The sequence below is a fragment of the Chenopodium album genome, chromosome 24, assembly GCF_948465745.1.
Source record: "Chenopodium album chromosome 24, dcCheAlbu1.1, whole genome shotgun sequence".
NCBI classification, from domain to species: domain Eukaryota; kingdom Viridiplantae; phylum Streptophyta; class Magnoliopsida; order Caryophyllales; family Amaranthaceae; genus Chenopodium; species Chenopodium album.
In genome coordinates this window covers 37982539-38004319 of record NC_137857.1, presented here as the reverse complement: position 1 = coordinate 38004319, position 21781 = coordinate 37982539, and the positions used below count along the sequence as shown (strand labels likewise).

Sequence of the window (21781 nt, the reverse complement as noted above, 5' to 3'; positions counted from 1 at the left end):
AGCACTAGAGATGAGGCCTTCTCGCGCCACATAGAACACTCTTGACTAGAATGGTACTCAAAATCCCTTTGAAGCAAAAAACAAAAAAGAGTACGAGTACAAATCTGTGAATGAGATCTATCAAAGAATGATAGGAAGGCGAATGTGCTACCTTCTCTTAGTAATTATTGATTTTATGCATTGATATGAAGGACTTGTTTGTCTCACTTTATAAAACAAGTCTTACTTCTAATATATTCAAATATAGGTATATGGAAAAGAATTATAATTAAAAATAGGCAAAACAAGATTAAGTTAAGATCAAATAATTATACTGTAGGTCTTAACGGCTAATAAGTAATAACACTATGATGTTGTCTACTTCTCTCCTTCATTAAATATAGATACACCCTTTCTATTTTTTTAAGGTCCTATTAGCATCATCCCTTTGCAAATATGCTTCCATTTAACACCCTTTCTATTTTCCAACTTCATATTAGCATCATCCCTTAACCAAAAACCTCCATTTAATAACGGACAAACCTAACAGAAAAAATTGACACCAACATTTTCAACTAGCCGAAATAAGCAACTACGCTGCAACCGGGCGGTCAGGCGTGCCCAAGTAGCGTATATGCTTATGCTCTCCACCCCGATAGTGGAAATTGAGCAAACAAAAGCGCAACATCTGCAAAACTACTGGTACCAAGAGTCTGTTCTCTTCAGCTTAAATTCAATTCAGTTCAATAAATCAGAACAGCCCCAAAAAAAAACTAGTCCACATTTTACGGCTAGCCAAAATTGAAGTGGAAGCTTGACACTTTCGTTTGGACAAACACAAACACAAAACACACAAAGTCAAAGAAAGACAGCTTTAACAAAAGAAAAGAATAATAATATCTGAAAGGGTATTTGTATTTGTAAGAAAAACGAATGATAAAAAGCACCCACTATTTTCAACTTAGCAACTTCCTCCACTTAGAAAAAGTCATAAATCAACACATTCACAGTCAAGATTCATAAATCAACACATTCATAAATCAACACATTCACAGTCAAGATTCCTTGCCCATCCCTCCACTCTTCCTTTGACAGCTACCCTTCCTTTTTGCCTCTTTAATCTTCAACCCAAATCCACCCTTTTTTATAATCTTAAACACAATTATTCATTAATTAATTAATTAATTTACCAATTTTTCAAATAATTAAAGTAAATAAATTTTACTGCAGCACTGTAAAAAAATAAAACTTAGATAGATCTTCTTTAATGGACAATTCAATACTTCAATACAGACAGAGCAGTAAATTTACCATGAGCTGTCTTTGTACTCTAAGAATTTAATTCTAAAGTGAATTTTTTTCCCTAGATAGTACAGTACAATTAACGATTTTAGTAACTCTATATTTCTATTTTCAACTTTTTTTTTTTTTTTTTTTAAATGCAATCTTTTTCAAAGTTTTTGATCATTCAACATTTTACTAGTCTTAAGTCTTAACATAACACGAACGAAACTGATTTTTCCTCGAAACAAAAACAAAGTATAATTCACTTGAATCCAAACATTAGAAAAACATAACCATAAACAAAGATAAAAATGATACAATTGAAATAAATGACCCTCAAAATATGTGAACAAATTTTTTTTTTTTTTTTCATCGCTCATTTTGTTACAATTGCTAGATTAGGCTCATTACATGATTGATAGAGATAGAAATATTTATAATCAGTACTAGAAAATAATACTCGTAGTAATAATTAAAAACACTATTTATATATTTTTATATATTACATATTAAAAAAAAAAACAAAATTAAGAAGTGGGATGAGAACCTGAGGAGACCCTGGGAGAAGAAACGGGGAAAAGAGGCAATAAACGGGGCTCCGAATCCCGAGGAGTGGATACGGGCGAAGGATGAAGGAAAAACCCTTTTTCAGCAATGGCTTTGTCTTCTGCAACTTTATCGACAACAACGTTCGGAGAGGGCGAGGCGGACGAGGATATTGGGGATCGATTGAAGGGGTCATGGATAAGGGGAGTTACAGGGGATAAAACGAGAGACGGGAAATCGAGTAAAGAAGGAGAGAGGATCTCAGCAGCATTGTTATTATTATTAGTTCGATGAGGAGAATGAGTTGGATTGCATAGACGAAGAGATTTGAGAGTGGTGCTACGACGTTCGTAGAGTTTGGATTTGTGGGGGGTTTTGATGGGTGGGATGGAGTTGTTGGTGTGGGGTTTAGATGGGGTGGGTTCGGAGGATCCGGTTAACATTTGGACGACTTGTTTAAAAGAGGAAGTGTCGGCTTGAACGAAGGTGGTTGGGTAAGGGTTGGTTTCGGATCGAGTGAGGGGGAATTGTTGTTTTGGAGTTTTTGTTGCGGAAACAATGGTGTTGTTGTTGCTGGTGGTGGAGGAGGAGGAGGGAGATGGGAGGAGTGTGTGAGTTTGGGTTTCCATTGTTGGAGGAGAAGTGAGAGAGAGAGAGAGAGAGAGAGAGATGGGTGACTTTTATTGACAGAGTTTGATTGTGGAAATGGAAAATGGAAAGAGGTGAGTTTAATTTGAGTTGAATTTTTTTGTGTGTTTTTTCTAATTTTATTTTGTTTTATCAAAATAAATGGATTAGGGGAAATGGTGAGTTGGGTGAGAAAAGTGAATAAAAAGTGTGGGGGGGGGGGGGTGAAGTAGGGAGGTGAGTTTTAAAGAGTGAGTTTGGTTGGAAGAGAGTACATTATCAGTTTATAAATATTCTCGTTATAAGTGAGTGGGTTTCACTCGCTTATTATGTAGGTTGACCAACACGTGAACGGTTGGAATCAATAGTGAAAGCTGAAAGGTAGGGGTGATAATGAGACTGAGCTATTCGTGAACTATTCGAGCTCGATTCGTGGTGGCTCGACTCGAGTTTGAGCTCGGCTCGAGACCTTAACGAGCCAAGCTGAGCTATGTCAAGTTCGGCTCGAAAAGTTCGTGAACAAGCTCGATTATTTTTTTCATATAAAAAAATCATGTATATAAATATAAATATATTTATCAATAGAATATTACACAATAATAAGTTAGTGTTTTCATTATTAAAAAAATAAACTTGTTGTAAAATAAAAAAATTAATAATAAACAATAAAGAAGACAAGTAAACTAGGGATAAGAATAAATCAAGTTTGTTCGTGAACAGTTCGAGTTCGGCTCGGTCAACACATAGTCAAAGCTCGGCTCGGTCAAAGCTCGACTCTTAAAGGTTTGAACTCGGTTCGACTTCGAACAAATTTAAACGATCACGAGCCGAGCTGACCATAGTTCGGGCTCGGCTCGCCCGATTAGCACCCCTATTGAAAGGTATATTGAAAAGAACGACTTGTAAGAGTGTGCAATGCACGAAGTCTTTAAGAAGGTGGAATGAAGCTGGGTGGATGGTTCGATTGGTAGTAAACAATAAACATGACAGTCGTAATATGTAATTGGTGTTGCTTGGGATGTGAGACCGGTCGAAGAGGTACATAACTACATACAGAGTTGAGTTGTGGGGTTGCTAGTCAAATTTAAAGAAGAAAAAAATAATAAAAAAAAAATGGTGAGTCATTCATGTGGTGGGGTTGGAAACATGGAATGGTAGAAAGAAGTTGTCAAATGGAAGAATGAATAGGAGAAGTTTATAAAAATTTTAGTAGTCGTAGTTGCCCAATTGACTTGGCATAGACAATGAAATCCTTGAAACTGACTTCTCCTTATGTACTTGCAAATTGCAAACTTGTAACTCTTCGGCCTTATTTGATAAAGAGCTTTTAATTTAATTTATTATACTATATTAGAAGTTTGACTATTATAGCTAATTAAACTAGTTTTTTTAGCTTAAAAAACACTTTTATAAAGAGGAATGTAAGAAAATCCCCTAATCTGAACAAATGTAGAAGTTGATCCTATATTGAAATATAAAACTCTAATAATTAACTACAGTACATATAATAAGACCCCGTTCTTTAGAGCTGCTCTGCTCTGCTTTGCTCTGCTCTGCTGAAATCTGCTCTGCTCTACTCTGCTCTGCCCTGCTCTGCTCTGCTTAAAATTAATACTTAATATTGAATTATTATAATAATAATGTATATTTAATAATAATAATAATAATTAATACTTAATGATAATAATTAATATTTAATAATAATAATAATAAATAAATAATATTTAATAATAATAATAAATATTTAATAATAATAATAAATAATTAATATTTAATAATAATAATATATAAATAATATTTAATAATAATAAATATTTAATAATAATATATAATTAATATTTAATAATAATAATATATAAATAATATTTAATAATAATAATAAATATTTAATAATAATAATATATAATTAGTATTTAATAATAATAATATATAATTAATATTTAATAATAATAATATATAATTAATATTTAATAATAATAATATATAATTAATATTTAATAATAATAATAATAATATATAATTAATATTTAATAATAATAATATTATTAAATATTAATATTTGATAATAATAATTAATATTTAATAATAATAATATTAATAATAATATAATTAATATTTAATAATAATAATATTAATAATAACATAATTAATATTTGATAACAATAATATTAATAATAATAATATACTTAATATTTAATAATATAAATATTATTAATTATAATTAATATTTAATAATAAAATTTAATGATTATAATAGTAGTAGTAATAGTAGTAGTAGTAGTAGTAGTAGTAGCAGTAGCAGTAGCAGTAGCAGTAGTAATAATAATAATTGTAGTAGTAATAATAATAATAATAATAATAATAATAATAATAATAATAATAATAATAATAATAACAATAACAATAGTAAAAATAATAATAATAATAATAATAATAATAGTAATAATAATAATAATAGTAATAATAATAATAATAATAGTAATAATAATAATAATAATATTAGTAATTATAATAAAATTAGTAATAATAATAATATTAATATTAATGAAATCTGCTCTGCTCTGCTCGGCTCTGCTTTGCTCTGCTCTGCTGAAATCTGCTCTGCTCTGCTTTGCTCTGCTGAAATCTGCTCTGCTCTGCCCAGAAGCTCAAAAGAACAGGGCCTAAGTTAATTTTGAGCATATAAAATATACTTGTATAAAGGAAAACTAGTTAAACTACAATACTTCTTGTAAGATTTTTCTCCTATGTATAATCATACCAATAAATAAATTACGAAGTACTCCGTATTAAACAAGACATTACTTTGTTACCAAAAAAAACAGTTGACGAGACTAGTCAACTTAATATCAATCCGTCATTATCTAGTATTTTAGTTATGCAACTAATTGATTATGCATGATAGATTGATATGGTGTGGCATCTGGCATGTAAAAAAATTCTTATTCATATTTTTAAAAAAAAAAAAACAGTTTTTTATTTAAAAGTACTTGTCTACTTGATAAATCAACGTTCATTAAGATATTAAACATTAACATAAAAATTCATGCATAAAAAAAAAAAAAATGCAATGCTAATTAAGTATAGTAATTCGTATACATGTCTAATCAAAAGGTTGAACGGACCTAATTTCCCATAGGCCGAGAATTAGCAATTTAGCATTGATCAATTCTCAACATCTCAAGAGGATTTATAATTTTCTTCAATTTCTGCAAATATTTACACAATCACTTTTGAAGTTTAAAATATATACTACGAGCACTATTGATCAAGTTTGTAAACAAATTTAGAATAAAAGGCCAACTAATTGTGTACAATTTTAAATTTCTCAATTAACAGGTACCCCCTATACGAATTAATTCATTATTGACCTCTTTGTATGTATTGATTTTAAATGGTCTTTGAGTTTTAAGAACAAAGAGCAACCACTATATATCAAATATTTATTACTTTTGGATCAACTCATATAAATTATCATTATTAATTTCTGACTTTCATATACAATGGTCATCTTATTTTAAAGACATGGTCATATTTAATTTAGGAAAATGATAAAATAGATTGAGGAAAAATTAACATTAATTACACCGATCTGCACGTGATTTTGCCATAATTTCCTAACTTAATTCCATTTTGGGAAGTATATTTAATGCATATATATATATATATATATATATATATATATATATATATATATCAGTGGGTTTCTGGTGCGGCTGGCCACACCATGCGGCAGGTTGTCAAATCAGTAAATAACAAAGTAACCCCAGACAAAGTAACCCCAAAGACAAAAGTAACCCCTGACTGACTTAGTAACCCTTGACCAAGTAACCCTGACTGACCTAGTAACCCCTGACCTAGTAACCCCTAACCGACCTGGTAACCCCCGACCTAGTAACCCTAAGTAACCCCTAACCGACCTGGTAACCCCCGACCTAATAACCCCTAACCGACCCTAGTAACCCCCGACCTAGTAACCTCAAGTAACCCCTAACCGACCTAGTAACCCCTGACCTAGTAACCCCTGACCGCCGACCTAGTAACCCGAAGTAACCCCTAACCGTCCTAGTAACCCCCGACCTAGTAACCCCAAGTAACCCCTGACCGACGACCTAGTAACCCCTAACCGGACCACCTAGTAACCCCGGATCTAGTAACCCCTTACCCACCACCAACAAAAAACTACCACCAACAACCACCACCAACGAACCACTACCAACCTAAACGCCTTGCCACTAGCCCCTAACCCACAAACAAACTCCGATCCAACCAAACCATTAAAAAAAAAAAATCAAATCAAACAAATACCTTTAAATTTAACAATGGTTTCGAAAATCACTTCAAATATGGCTAAAAAGGCCAAATTCGACCATGAAAATTCTAGATCTAGAGTTTGCATGGCCGAATTTGGCCTTAAAAACTTTGAACTTGTTTTCCGATGACGGAGTCACTAAACCACCACTACCCTCCCAGTGAAACCACTATTTCCGACAAACGAATCACCGACGAATGAACCATGAAGACGACTATTGATGACGATTGCGAAATTTGTGTTACGTTCTCTGAGAAAATGAGATGAATGTTCTAGCTTGAAGAAGAAGAAAAGAGGAGAGAGAAAGAGAATAGAGAGGAGAGAGAAAGAATTTTAAAAAAAAAAAAATTTGTGGCTGGCCACACCGAGTGGCCAGCCACATATGAAACTTTGTGTGTGTATATATATATATCCTTACCCTTTAATTTATGGGTAATGTTCTATACAAAGTACATATATAAGCATTAAATACATTCTTTGAAAATTGTACTCCCTCCTTCCCTTTTTTACATTCCTGGTTTCCTTTTTTAGAATTCCAAAATTACATTCCTGCTTTTCTTTATTTTTTAGTAAATATTTTTTTTTCCAAATATCTCAAATTATCCATCTTTTTTTTGTTTTATAATTAATACTCACTCTTATTTCCTCACTCTTACTTTCCTATTCTCACTCTTATAGTCATATTTTCTCACTCCTTCAGAATCCTTAGCCTAAATTTGGATGAATATGATTGGTTCTTAATTTTTCAATAGGAGCATGTTATCGGTCCTTTTTTTTTTTGCAAAGGATTGATGACATAGCATCATTAAATATTAATCTATCTTTGTTTTACTCAAATACATCATTTAATGTTTTGTACTTCCCATTGTGTTTTTTTTTTTATCGTTATTTGTTTTATTCTTAGTTCCTTAATTCCCGCATAATTTAACATACAAGAATGTAAAAAAGGGACGAAGGGAGTATAAATTAGGAATTTATGACAAAAACACATGCATAAATCAGTGTAATTATATTTTAATGATTTCCTAACTCAATTTATACAATTTTTTTAGTGTGTATTTAATGTTTATATATAGTCAGAGTAAGGGATAGCTCAACTGCTCAAGTGGTTAGAGCTTTCCTCCCGGTTCCAAGAGATCAGATCCTGGGATCGATTCTTACCTCCACCCTTGTGGCTCTCTAAACACCAAAAAAAAAAAATTGTTTATATGTAAAGGCTATATAAAGCATTTTTCTTATTTATTTAGTTTTATATTTAGTTAAAAATTATATTCCGTATATTTTATGATCAGCTAATGTTATATATAGCCCTGCCCCTTTTATTTAGGGGCTACAAATTAACATTAAGTATCTTTTCTTATTTCATTTAAATTTATGAATGCCTGATAAAATCACACGCAAATCAGTGTAATTAATACTTTACTTCATTAACATTCTCCTCTTTTAGCATCCAATTCTTATATATAACCCCTAGGGTAATTAGAATTTCCTTTAATTTTATAGATGTTCAAAAACTAATCTGGACCAGACCAACCTCAGATTGAACTGGATCGAAGAAAACGATCCGGTCTTCCGGACGAGAAATTTAAAAATCGGTCTTCAACCCGGTCCAAACCCCTTTAAAGTCGGTTTTGGACCGGACCGATTTTTTTTGTTTAATATTATGAATAAAACTTTTTACGATGTTTAATACGGAGTATTCTACAAATATTTATTTGACGAGTCATTTCATTTAGACTTTCAAAATAGGCATTAAATAATCAACTTTCTTATATATTTTTTATAATATACGGAGTAATAAAAATTATTAAAAACTAAAAGAAAAATTCAAAAACCGGTTCAAACTGTTCCAGTCCGAGCAAAACCGTCCAATTATCGGTTGGTGAACAGGAGTACATCTTTTACCACAGCTAATCTGGCTTAATTATTTGTTGATCACACGCATATAATTCCCTTGAACAAGAAAGCCTAGTTGAATAGTTGATCATTTACAAACGGATTAAGTAAATTGGGTATTTGCGTTACTGAATTTAAAATTGTTCACGAGCAGCTTTCTTCATTAATGAGTTTATGACCTAACTAAAAAAAAAATAAGATTAATTATGTAGACCAACCTCTTTTATTGGACTATTGGTTAATTGCCGCATATTTTATACAACTACGTAACATTTAACTGTAATAAAACACCATTCTATGAAATTTGTTGACAATTACCAAAACGTTAAGCTAGGCAAAATTTGTTTATCTTACACTATTTCTTATACATGAATAGAAACGTCATAAACTGTTTATCTTACACTATTTCTTATATATATATATATATATATATATATATATATATATATATATATATATATATATATATATATATATATATATATATATATATATATATATATATATATATATATATATATATATATATATATATATATAAGAAATAGTATTTAAAGGTTATCAACACATAATCAAACCTTATAAGAAATAGCGTCATCTCAGGAACTGAACTTAACTTAACTTAATTAACTTAAGCTGAAGAGAACATAACCTAATTGTTTAAAGGTTTCAAGTTTTGCATAAACATAAGTCACATAACTTATATACAACTTAAAAAAGGTTTGAGCTTGTTAGAAAAAAAAAAAATTAAAGCTAGAAAGAAAGAAATTTTTTGAACTCGATACATCATACATGTGCTTCAAAAATTTCCTATTGGTATATATTTTTCTTTATAAGGAGAATGTCAACGGGTATATATCCATGCAAGTAGTAAAGTAGGGTTCATCGTTGATGAAATGACGACTAAAATGATTTTAGCTCAAAAGTGGCTTATTGCTTATAATTAAGCGACTTTTCATATTCAACATCTATCATTACGTTTTCTCATTGACAGTTTTATTCAAATTATTGTTTAGTTAACATGGAAATTAAATAAGTCCTTGAGTTTAGATTGTTCTTAAATTGAGAAGGTTAGTTTTTAGGAATTGATTGAGGAGTTATTTGATGGGTAAAACTTTAATCTTTTACCAAGTGTGGTCAAGTGCCTACCTTAGCTTCAAAACTTGGTATTCTAGGTTTAATTTGTATTATTTGTTGATCATTATTGCAAAAGCCCTCAATATCTTTTATCTTAAGGTGATATGGTGATATAATGAAATAATGAACAGGAAAGTCATGCCTTGTTTGGTATTGTTTATTGTTTTCGATTTTTAATAAAAAAAAATAAAAAACAAGATATAAGAAAAAGGTGTTTTCATTTTATATATTTATTTATTTTTTGTTAGTTTTTCAAAATAATCATGGTTTTAATCTTTGTGACTATTTTTAGATTTATTACATGACATATATAATATAATTTTAAAAAACCAAAAATAAAAAAAAACCACAGCGATGTCAAGTGAACCCTATATAGTTGAAAACATAGGTTAATAATGTTCCACTTTATCATTTTTTTCCTAAAACCTGACCATGTATAAAAATGGAGCAATAATTCTAGAATCGGAATTTTAATATGTTGAACCTAGGTGTAAAAATTAAATTTATCTCATAAATTTGTATTAAGTAAACTTATGATATTTATTACTTAGTATGACATATACATTAACAATTATTAGTACTAATAATGCTTGACCATTCATTAATATATACGAAGTATTCACTTTTAAGTCAATAAAGGTTATATACATTATTTTCCAATTTTTAAAACTTGCAATAATCACTTGAAATTTTAGTTGCTTTTGATATTTGAACCATTCGAGGTATACGGTCTAGCTAGTGAGCAAATGAACCAATTGCTGGCCAACATGAACTCTAATTTGAGGAATAATTTGTGGAAATGATATTAAACTAGCAATTAGCAAAAACCCTACACTTTTTTGGCCTATTTATTTACATTATTATTACATATAGGTGCATTGATAATAGATTAATAGTACTAAAGGTACTAACTTGGTTTATATATATATATATATAGTAAGACTATTCGTAAAGTGGAGATTTTATTTTTTTTTTGTTTTAGGAATTTTAACGTAGGATACAAAGCTATGGAAAAAGGGCAAACATAAGTGAGTGCCCTAAAAAGATGAAAAGTTGGCAATCTATTTGTTGACAAAGGGTATCCGATGTACATTCCTCACAAAAGTCAAATACAAATTGATGCCCATTTCGAAATTAATTTATCTAATTGGACTAAATTGAGGTCACACTTGTAAGGGAAAGTGGGGAGAAAGAATGAGAATTGAATCTAATTCTTTTACTTATTTCAAAGCATGATGCCATATTATGTGGTGGAGGTGGACCACTTTTCTTTACTATTGTTCGAGAAAATATTTTTGTGTTGCCTCCTCGTTAGTATTGGTATGTTTAGCAAATTAACAATATTATCTCGTATCTTCTAATATAAATGTCATATAATTTAGTTGATAATAAGTTAAAGATGATACTAAATTTGGACCCAAATTTTGTCTACAAATGGTGTCAAATTAAATATCAATAATATATCATTGCATATTTGCATTGACTAATACTTATCTTATGCTCTCGGATGCATCATCTCATTTTCAAGACCCTGGGGATATATGAGAAGGCGCTTCATACATTACATGCATAGAAAATGTATACTAGAAATAACATAAGTGATAACTAAAGGGGGGCCAATTAATTTGATGTATGTTTTCTTTTCTTTTCTTTTTTTTTTTTTTTTTTTTTTTTTTGGAAGAAAATTTGATGTATGTGTACTATTGTGAAGATTAGAAATAATAAATGGAAAGCAAAATTTGCCCTAGAATATGTTGTTATTATCGAAATTGAAATCATCCCCAAGACTTAACACAATAGTTGCTGTACTCTCAAATATGGGAAATGTAGAGCTCATAAAATATTCATAATTGTTGTGCAATCTTTTTAGAACATAACCTGATTTTATTGTGTTGTTCTATAATTAACAAAATTTTCTAATTGCAATGCCAATTAAAAGACAGCTGATCGATCATCAATAAACAATTGGTGTTAGGCCGTATAATGTATTTAGTAATGTAATGTATAGTTGGCTCTTTGGGCATGTGTGTTTATAAGCCAAATTTATTTATTTTGTATATATACTCTTCTCTACAGTAGTTTTAACGTAGTTACAATCACATCCTTAACACTAGCTAGCTAGGCGAACATGTCCTAATTATCCAAACTCGAGTAATTAAGGTGAGTCATAACATGAGTTGCCTTCCTAAATCCATGAAATACCAACAACAATATATTAAGTCCCTCAATTTTAGATTAATTGATCAAATCATTATACTAATCAAAGACAATTAAGTGAAGTCTATATCACACAGAATTGCGACCCTTTGACTAAGGAATTGAAGAGGGTGGTCCCTTTCAAGAGCTTACAAATTCGTCAAGAAAAAAATAAAAAATAAAATCATTAGTAAAAATGTATGAATAAAATGGCCGTCCATATAAATAAAAGGTGGTCCAAAAATTACAAATATAAATTAAATAGTGGTCAAAATTGTGGATGACAAGGTCACTTTCAAATAGGTCCTGATGAATTAGTAATTAAAATTTTTGGGGTAAATTAGCCCTTATCAATATTGTTTTCGACTAGAAATATTATTATGGATTTTTTTTTAAATTGAGTTGGACTTTTTTCATGAACATTATTTTAAAATAACAAAGCTAGACTCATCTAAAACTGAAAGACATGTTTAATTTGAAATACACATGGTACAAGTTCGTTGCAGATACATATAGAACCTGGATCAATATAAATAAGTTAAAATTACCTCAAGTCGAGTTTAAATGTTAGCTTATACAAGTACCGAATGTAATAACTCAATAGTACTAAAAAAGACTCAATGCTAAGCTCAAACTACACAATCTATCTTACAAAAATGTTCTTATTGTCTGTGAGTAACCCTAAACTATATAATGTCTAAAATAGCATATTGGCTAGGAGCAAAAGACAAAGGTTTGACTAACTCAAACTTGTAATGTGAGTGTTTGATCAAGAGAGGATTGAGATTTGAGAGAGAGTTTTAAGTTCTAAATGCAAATAATCTTGAAAGAAAGCTTAAAATTGAAGGTTTTTGGTGAAAGAGGTTTATGCTAAGCTAAGCTAGTTGTGGGGAAATGACTCTTTAACTTTATCCTAAAGTTGATCAAGCTACGAGTATTAGCTAACAATTATTTACCAAATGCTTTTACCGTAATTGGCCAAAGTTGATATCATTTTGTGAACTTTTTAGACATGCAAGGGTTCTTGTTGAACTCGATATAGTATCAAGCTAAGCGCTTTTGATATAATATTCCTATACTATATTATACCAAGCATACAGTTAATTTTATTCTAAAACAATGGTTAAGAAATTTGCAAAATATCACAGAATATACATCTAAGTATCACAATTAATCCTCATTAATCCCTCAAATTTTGTATCACCATTCATGAACAGAATACATGCATCTTACTTTTGTAATGGATGCTTATGATCAATCTTATTATTCTTACAACTTTCATTATTTTATTCTTGTTTAGGTCTTAGTTTAAGTAGTAAGAAAGAATAAATGTGCATATGCTAAATTCTCATTAAAAGATTACTACAAATATAATTGGTACGTACATAAGTGATGAATATATATAGACCCAATTCAATTCCTACCCTATAATATAAAGTTATGTAACTGATCAATGAGTCGATAAAAATTTGTAGGGAACCAATGCTTCCCTGCTGCATGTTTAAAATTATTCTTTACATATCCTTGTCTCTAAAGAACCTGGTCCTATAACTCCTATTGGCTAGCCGATTTCATATGTTGTGTTAAGCTTGTTTCAAAGTATAAAGCTTCTTAATTATATAAGCTATGGCTAGCTAGCTCCTTTTTATTTTATTAACGTAGATGATGTTATGGAGTTACGGTTACCTTCAATAAAATTTTGAGTGGTAAGAAAGGGGTTTTAAACGTAGACATCAACCATGATGATCTAAAACACTGCATTTCTTCTTAGACACGTTTCCAAATTTTTTGATTCGTGTAGACCTTGTGAGACGTTGTCCTAGACTCCTAGGGAGAAGACGGATCTGTGTAACTCTCGAACCCTAACTTCTTGAGTTTTTATCTCACAATTTGATCAAATGTTGGCATCTTACATTCTTTTCAATTTCAATGTATGTTTAGAGTATTAGTTAATGAAAGTAGGTTCAAACACACTGTTAAAAAAATAAGTTGATTATTTAGCCCACTAGACATCGGCAGAGGCCCAAAATAAAGATGATGTTATGTATAATGACAAGCCAAGCCCAGTACTTTTCATAATTTTTATAGGTAGTACTGTATATACTTTTTTTCCTCCTCGTCCTTCTTCTTATTTTTTTCTATACAATTACTTTCTTAATTTTAATTTTATTTTATTTACAACACTTCTCATTGAGCTCATCATTAAATTATTTCAATTACTTAGATATTTTATTTTCAATATGTAAAAAGGTAGAAATTGAAACGGAGTTTAGTTTGGATGTAACATATATATGAAACTATAAATTAAATAATAATAAATCTAACAATATCCCAAGTAATTATTACTATAAAATCAAATTATTACAATTATAAGAAAAAAAGGAAAGAAATAGATAATTAATTAAGAGATATCAATGGTCAAATTTCATTATAGAGCAACAAGTGTGCTAGTCAAACAACGAGAATATCAATTATATGAAATCATTATGAAATCCAATAATTCTACTCATACTAAGCAAAGCAGTGGGAAATAACAACCGCCTTAAAGCCTGTTCAGATTTACTGAAAATAACTAAACTGAATTGAAGTAGGGCTAAAATGAACTGAACTAAACTGAATAGAGCTGAAATGAATTGTTTACGAGAGAAGGAAATTAAGAATTGAACTAAATTGAATAGAGCTGAAATGAATTGTTTATGAGAGAAGGAAATTAAGAACTGAACTGAACTGAACAGAACAGAATAAACCCTTAGTTCATATTTTTTTTTTGTTTTCTAAGCAAGGAAGTGTCGCTTACCTACCTTTTCCTAAACTCCGTAGTAAATCAATTCATGCAAAATCTAATTCTAGCTCGAATATCTCACTAATAAAGCTTATAAAAAAACAAGCAATTATATACTTTCTTTTGTAATAATTGCAACCCACCTTCATAGCACACTATTTGATGAAGTGATTAGACTAATTAAACAAACGAATTAAACTATGAAATTTAACCATAATAACTTACCGTTTATTTCTTATAGGTGGTAAAATTTTGCCAATTAATTTGTTCATTTTCTAATCTAATATCCTTCATAAACAGCGTATTAATATAGTGTGTTGCAAGTATATAAAAAGAGATATACTGTGTTGCAACTTGCAAGTATATAAAAAGAGGAAGTAAGGTTGAGACCTCCACCCCGAAAATAGGAAGGATAGCAATCATGGCATATTTACAGTTTTTGTGTGTTTATCTCCTTTCGTTTTCATGCGCAAACAAAGTCCAACAATAAAACCATTGCGTGCAAAATGCAATTGTTTCCAATTCCACAACATTTGACATTAATATCACTTTCAAATTTCAAAGTAACCACACACAAGTGAGTAATAATCATGCATCTTTGCCATGTTATTATTCTTCCTTGCTAAAACACATAACACAACACTAAATCACAACTGACACAACTCAACTCATATCTCTCTCTTTTCTCTTTCCACATCTCTGCTACATAACATAACATACCAATAAACAAAACATTACATAAAACAAATTACATCAAAAGAGGGTCTATAAAACCCAACAAAAGCATGGGGAACTAAATAATTCACTTTTCAAATTTTAAACCCTTTTTTTTTTTTTCCTTTTTTAGTGTTTGTAACACTTGGAATGCTCAAAAGCAAAGGGACCCACAGTGAAGAGAGAGTAAGGCAAAGGCTTAGGTGGTGGGGTCCCTGTTTTGTTGAAGAAAAGGAATGCCCCTGAAATCCCTCCATTTAGATTGGTTGCATGGGAGCATGGCCCACTGTTAATGGGCTTTTCTAATAGGTACACCTTGCATTTGTGGGCCCCATATGTGGTGATTAATTTTGGGGCCTCAAGAAAAAAGAACCCGTTCTTGTCCGTTGTTGATTCTTTCTTTATCAAGTACTTTGTGTTCCTGCATCTTAGCTCCACCTTTGCTCCTGTTTTCACAAGGACCATAACACAACAATTAATATTGGCAAGTCACGTGTTGTTCGGTGTTATTTAATGGTTATGACACATTTAACAATTTGATAAAGTTTTGTTTAATTTTAATAAAACTACAAAAGTTTCGGGAGATCTAATTGTTGTTACAAGTTATAAAAGTTTAGGGTTTGTTCTCATTGACTAAACTCAGCTGAACTGAACTGAATTTCAACGTATGAGAACAGACCTTTATTATATTTGATGTTTCAGTTTAATCGACGTACATTTACAATCTTTAATGTAAATATTGTTACAAGTTAACATATTTTTAACTTTTAAATACTCCATAACCCATAAAATATGGTCAAAGTATTTTCTTTGAATGTTTGTCACGGGTAGGATATATAGATGAACAATAAAAAGGACGTACTTTCTTGAAAGCGACTTTTACGACATGCTAATATTGTTAAACACTTAAACCACTACGTACTCTTAAAAATGTATGAGATCTGAATAGAAAAAACATCAAATACTCGTAGTAAAAAATCTTTATGCTAGAGAGTACATAACATAAACCCTTCACTTGTACTTTAAATCATTTAGACTGTGTTTGATTAATATTATTTTATAAGAGCGAGTGAAAACAAGAAGAACATTTAGAGACGCGAGATGGAGAGAAACAAACCAGAAAGAGGGGAGGCGCCGGAGAGAGTAGGAACACCAGAGAAAGAGCAGTTTTTACAGTAAACAACACCTTCAACAGCAACCAACTTCCTAGGCGGCATTACATGATGAGGAGGTGGAACAGGCGCCTTAGTAGGAGGGTAAGACGGGGATTTAGCTGGTGAGTGTGCTGGGGCGGCGGATGGAGGGTGAGACTGGTTGTGATGGTGGTGGTTGTGGCGGTGGTGGGGAGTGGGGGCGGAGGCAGGAGAGTGAGATTGGTGGTGGTGTGTTGGGGCGGCAGCGGGTGCGGAGGAAGGTGATGGTGAGTGAGTTTTGTTGTGGTGGTGGTGAGGGGCGGAGGAAGGAGAAAGAGTGTGGTGGTGGTGGGTGGGAGATGCGGCGGGGGCGGTGGAAGGAAGAGAGTAAGAAATGGCGTTTAGGTCATTATTGTTATTATTATCAGTAGCAGTAGCTAATGCTAGTGATAGGAGAAGAAGAGAGAGAAAGAATGCATGGGGAAGAGAGATGTTGCCCATGATTTTGTGAGGAGAGAAAGGGAGTGAATTTGGAGGAGTAGAGTGGAGTGGTGGATTATTTATAGTAGAAGGGTTTAAGTGAAGTTGGGGAGGATAAATTGAACTGTGGTAAAAGAGTGGGATTTGTGACATTGTTTCAGCATATTTAGATGGGTCCTTGGGAGTGTATCTCAGCGCATAGCTGTATTTATCAAGCATATAGGAGGATAAAAAATGTAAATTTAGCAAGTTTTTGAAAAAAAGCTCACTGTACAGTGGTATATATATGTATTTTTATACATGTATAATGTACCATTAAAATATAAATTGTCTTAATAATACTTCTTGTGTACAAATATGCATGTAATGATACTTTTTACCATTCTATAAGTCGAGTATTTTTCCCAATATATTTACCACCTATCACCTATTATGCATGTAGTGATACATTTTTCCATCATATATATATATATGTTTGCTAAACAATAATAGCTATGTGCTAAGGGTTAACAGGTCATTGGATCAATCTTTTTAACAGTTTTTTTTTTTTTTTTTTTTTTTTTTTGCCCTTCGGGTTAAGTTTTTTTTCATGATTTGGTTCACGATAAAATTGTACAGTACATGTACACCTTCTTTAATTATGACTTGCTGACCATACTCACCAAGTCACCAATCACCATAGGTCCATACTCAGTTATTTGTTGTTGCACACTTTCACTAGGATTCAAGACATTGTCGAATTTTCACGTACAAGGAGGTTACATTTGAGAGTGACCAATAATGACTTGAGACAAGTTCGGATATATGGGGTAATTTGTTCCATATTAATCCTGCGCTAAATGACTAATCACTTAACATGTCAAATAGAAAACTATGGTTTACTAGCTGTCTAGCTACAAAGATCGATTATGAAGGTTGGCAACTTGGCGTAATAAGTCAGTATTGCTAGACCTGAGGCAGTCCGTGAGGCACACGAGATAGGTTGTGCATAAACATTAACTTTGAAAAAACAACACAGGCTAAGCATGTTGTGTATTATTTCACTCATCGAGTAATCCTAATGTGGGTGGATTTAGTCAAGGAGATGCAAAAATAGGTTAATTTCTAGAGTCATCCATCACCACAAGTCCACAACACATGGGTCAGGTTGTGCTTAGGCACCATTTTGCAAATACTAACTTGACTCATGTCCAACTTTAGACAACGCTTTTTTTATAGGGAAAAGATTAAAATTTTGTGATTCCTCTTTTAAAAGAATGATCTGATTTCTTAATTTAATACTTTTTCCGTTTCAAATTAGATGACACAGTTTGACTTTATGCATTATGCACATAACTTACTTTGACTCTGTTTTTTTTTTTTATTTATTTCTGTAAAGACAAAAATAGTTATGTGAGGTTTTGTTAGATTAGTCTCAACATCTATTTTTCAAATATCAATTTTTTATAATTTTTACTAAGGTGTAATCAAGGATAATAACACTAGAAATAAGTATTTTGGTAAATGATGTGCCTAGTTAAAATGTGTCATCTAACATGAAACGCAGGAAGTATGACTTTATATATGCAATCTTTAAGAAGAAAATAATTAAATAAGTTGATGTTAGTCTTTGTTGAAACCCATGGCCATTGTAAGCTCATTTATTGTTCTACATTAGAGAAAGATGAGAGAAAATTCCACTTTATAAGGTAGATGAGTTTCTCCTACGTTTACCAATTGGCTTTAGTGTAGATACTCTTTCGACCTTCTTTGTGGGCCAAACTCTTACTCTTCCTTGTTTGGGTTACCCAAATCTATTTCTTATAATCGTGAAATTTAAAAGTCTTCATGATTTTTTTTTTTAAATAATTTATATTCAGGAATTAGTGAATACGAATATAAACTGAACTAAAAATAGCGTAGTATAAGATGACACTCAAATGCTTTGTTTTGTACCTCAGTTCATCAATCGATTGAGTTTATATTAAGAACTTTCTAGTATTGCCGAAAATGCCAACATGACCATAATGATCACTCATAGTAAAAAAGTTATTCTAATTAAACTTAATTAAAGTGCCCAACTCGGACCAAATCATTGCGCGACAAAATTCAGTGGTTACTACTTATAGTGTTGAATGTTGATATAATTTCTTATTTTAATATTTTTATGCAAAACAAATTTTTTGTTTTGTTCTATTAATATTATCAAGTATAATTTTAGCAGTTAGACTAATTGTAATATACTTAAGACATTGCGTTAGAATTAAATCATAGAGCTTTGTGTCAAAAAGGCTACATCTTATAAGGAGCTAATGCATGGTTCTTGGCTTCTTGCCAACCAAACGTTACTATAAATACAAATTGCTTGGAGCAACTTAACTTTTTGCAATTGTAGCATTAACGGCAAATTGGCCATGCAATTGCAATTTGTAAATAGATGATTCCAAAGCTAAACCTATCAAAATAATTTCTTAAATCATAAATTCTAGAATTTCAGGCCACTAATTTATTCTATGGGTATGCAACACACTTTGGAAATATTACCAAGCAATTATACCCTGAATTACCTGTTTATTGCAACCTTTTTTATTTTGTGGAAAATTATATGGAGTGATGAGATATGTAATTGCAACCTTACTTAGACCATATTCTTTATTTTGAGTTGTTGTGGTCTGCTATGCTATGCTAATATGCTATGTCAAAATCTGTTCTGCTCTGCTCAGAAGCTCAAAAGAACAGCGCTTTGATTCAACTATTGATTCTCCGAATCCTGTGTTGAGTAATGCTTTCAAGTTGAGTGTGGTTGTTACCTTATCATTAAAAATGCATTAGTTTCATGCTTTTAATTAAGTAATGTGGTGGGTTTTACTAAGTTTAGAGTCTAGTTAGTGTTTTTGTTTCTCACGTTCATTGTTACTTGTAATGTTAGTGGTTTCCTACTCTAATTTACATCTCTAGTATTTCTATCAGTACTATCATTAGCATATTTAAAGGCTTGAATATATTTCAGTTTATGTAGAAAATGTGCAAATTAACGTTCAATTTGCTCCATTATTTTTCCTTTCAGTTTAGAGATGCACGCAAACACGTGTGTGCAATTCTTGGTGATTTAAAGTACAAGTGAAGTGTTTTACACACACACACACACACACAAAAAAAAAAAAAAAAAAAAAAAAAAAAAAAAAAAAAAAAAAAAAAAAAAAAAAACCTCAGTAAATGAACTTAGAGTACCTATAGAGTAAAATTATCATTGTGGAGCAAATATGAGAAATCAAACTTGTCTCAAGGTATTATGACACTAAGAAGTGCGTAAAAATTTAAAAATGCATGTTACGTAACATACATAAACAGGAGGGAAAATGGTCAAACATATGATAAGCTCCTTGTTATCTGCTGCATGGATATTATTATTATTGTATACTATTCTATACTTGCTAAATTTTCTGTTGTAATCTTGTAGTTAACTTAAAACTTAGGTTACTACATCAATATCTTAGCTAATACTCTGGCTTGATTTTCTCCTCATATTTTGCACCTGACGTATAAAACTCTTGTGCATTGCTTTCTAAAGAAAAATGGAAATCAATGACCTCTAACCAGCCCCATCATCCGAGGCGTGAGTGCGTGACACGTAAAGGCGGCGGGATATCCACGACATTACCGTATTACCTATGAGACCTCCCCATCTGCAGGACTACAGGGGTGAATGCCGTGAATCCAATTCGAACTAAGGCTGTACGTGAAAGCGCATAGTTTGAAGTTTTGGTTAAAAACATTTGAAATAACGCAACATTGAACTTTTTATACTGTATTATATATATAACACTAAAGTGATGTATATGAATAATACAAAAATTAAATCGGGTCTCTTAGAAAAAAACAAAGGAAGTTAGAAATTATACAGATTACTTAGTTACGCACGTACTAGTATGCATCACTTCTTTGTAATAGATAAAGTATATTCCAATATATTCCAGTGATAGATAAGCTTGGCACTAGGCCGTGTCCAAATAAGGATGACCACACTCGAATTCACGGCCCATGTATATTTAACAAATACTCATATAGCTTTTCCGTTGGACCATCCTTCAATCCTTCCCGTGTTAAATTGTGTTACTATCAATTTTTTCGAGCTTATTAAATTCCAAACAACAAATCATACCTCATCAACCTCAGCAGGTCAGCACATCATGATTTATGACACAACATGGCTTAAACATGATGGGTTATCATTGTGCACTTGTGCTCGGCTCGTACTGTGATGGGTTAGGTGTAGGATCAGGCCTGGTCGTATTTAAAGCTACTCCGACTCAGTTGTAACCAGCGTACTTATGGTACAAGCAATTGTACTATGTACACCATACAATCTCATTGTTATTGAATTGCTCTTTTGTTCACTTAGTATTCTCTTAATTAACAAACTAAAACGCTTAAAATTTAAATGTAGTATTTTCTCCGATTCTAGTATTGCACTATTACAATAGTTTGATTTTGCACTACATATTCTAATTTTCTCCTTTTTCTTAAAAAAAAAATTATATCTTAAAAAGAAGTGAACTTTATTTAATTTCTTCTCCTTTTCCCCTACTTCACAATATTGACAAGATTTTATGACAAGAACAAAAGGAATAAAAAATAGTTTTGGTAAAGAAAAAAAGGATGATAAATAAGAGTAGTATTTCTCTCACAATGGGTAACAATAGTTACCAACCTTCT

At 31.2% G+C, this 21781-nt stretch overlaps 1 protein-coding gene and 1 pseudogene across 1 annotated transcript; both read right to left on the bottom strand.

Annotated features, from left to right (window-relative positions):
- Positions 1 to 1567: 1567 nt before the first annotated feature.
- Positions 1568 to 2640, bottom strand: LOC145611235 (VQ motif-containing protein 4 pseudogene; annotated as a pseudogene).
- Positions 2641 to 15271: 12631 nt separating this feature from the next.
- On the bottom strand, positions 15272 to 17249 carry LOC145612129 (uncharacterized). Its single transcript, XM_081667500.1, has 2 exons — positions 16591 to 17249; positions 15272 to 15919 (listed from the first exon to the last, which is right to left on the bottom strand). Exons 1-2 carry the CDS (start codon positions 17237 to 17239, stop codon positions 15603 to 15605), a joined length of 966 nt encoding a protein of 321 aa, XP_081523626.1. The 5' UTR covers positions 17240 to 17249; the 3' UTR covers positions 15272 to 15602.
- Between the last annotated feature and the right edge of the window lie 4532 nt (positions 17250 to 21781).

Coding starts and splice junctions, on each gene's coding strand:
- LOC145612129 (XM_081667500.1), bottom strand. CDS start 17,239: ATGTCACAAATCCCACTCTTTTACCACAGTTCAATTTATCCTCCCCAA. Junction 15,920..16,590: donor CGGCGCCTCCCCTCTTTCTG/GTTTGTTTCTCT, acceptor TTGTGAAAACAG/GAGCAAAGGTGGAGCTAAGA.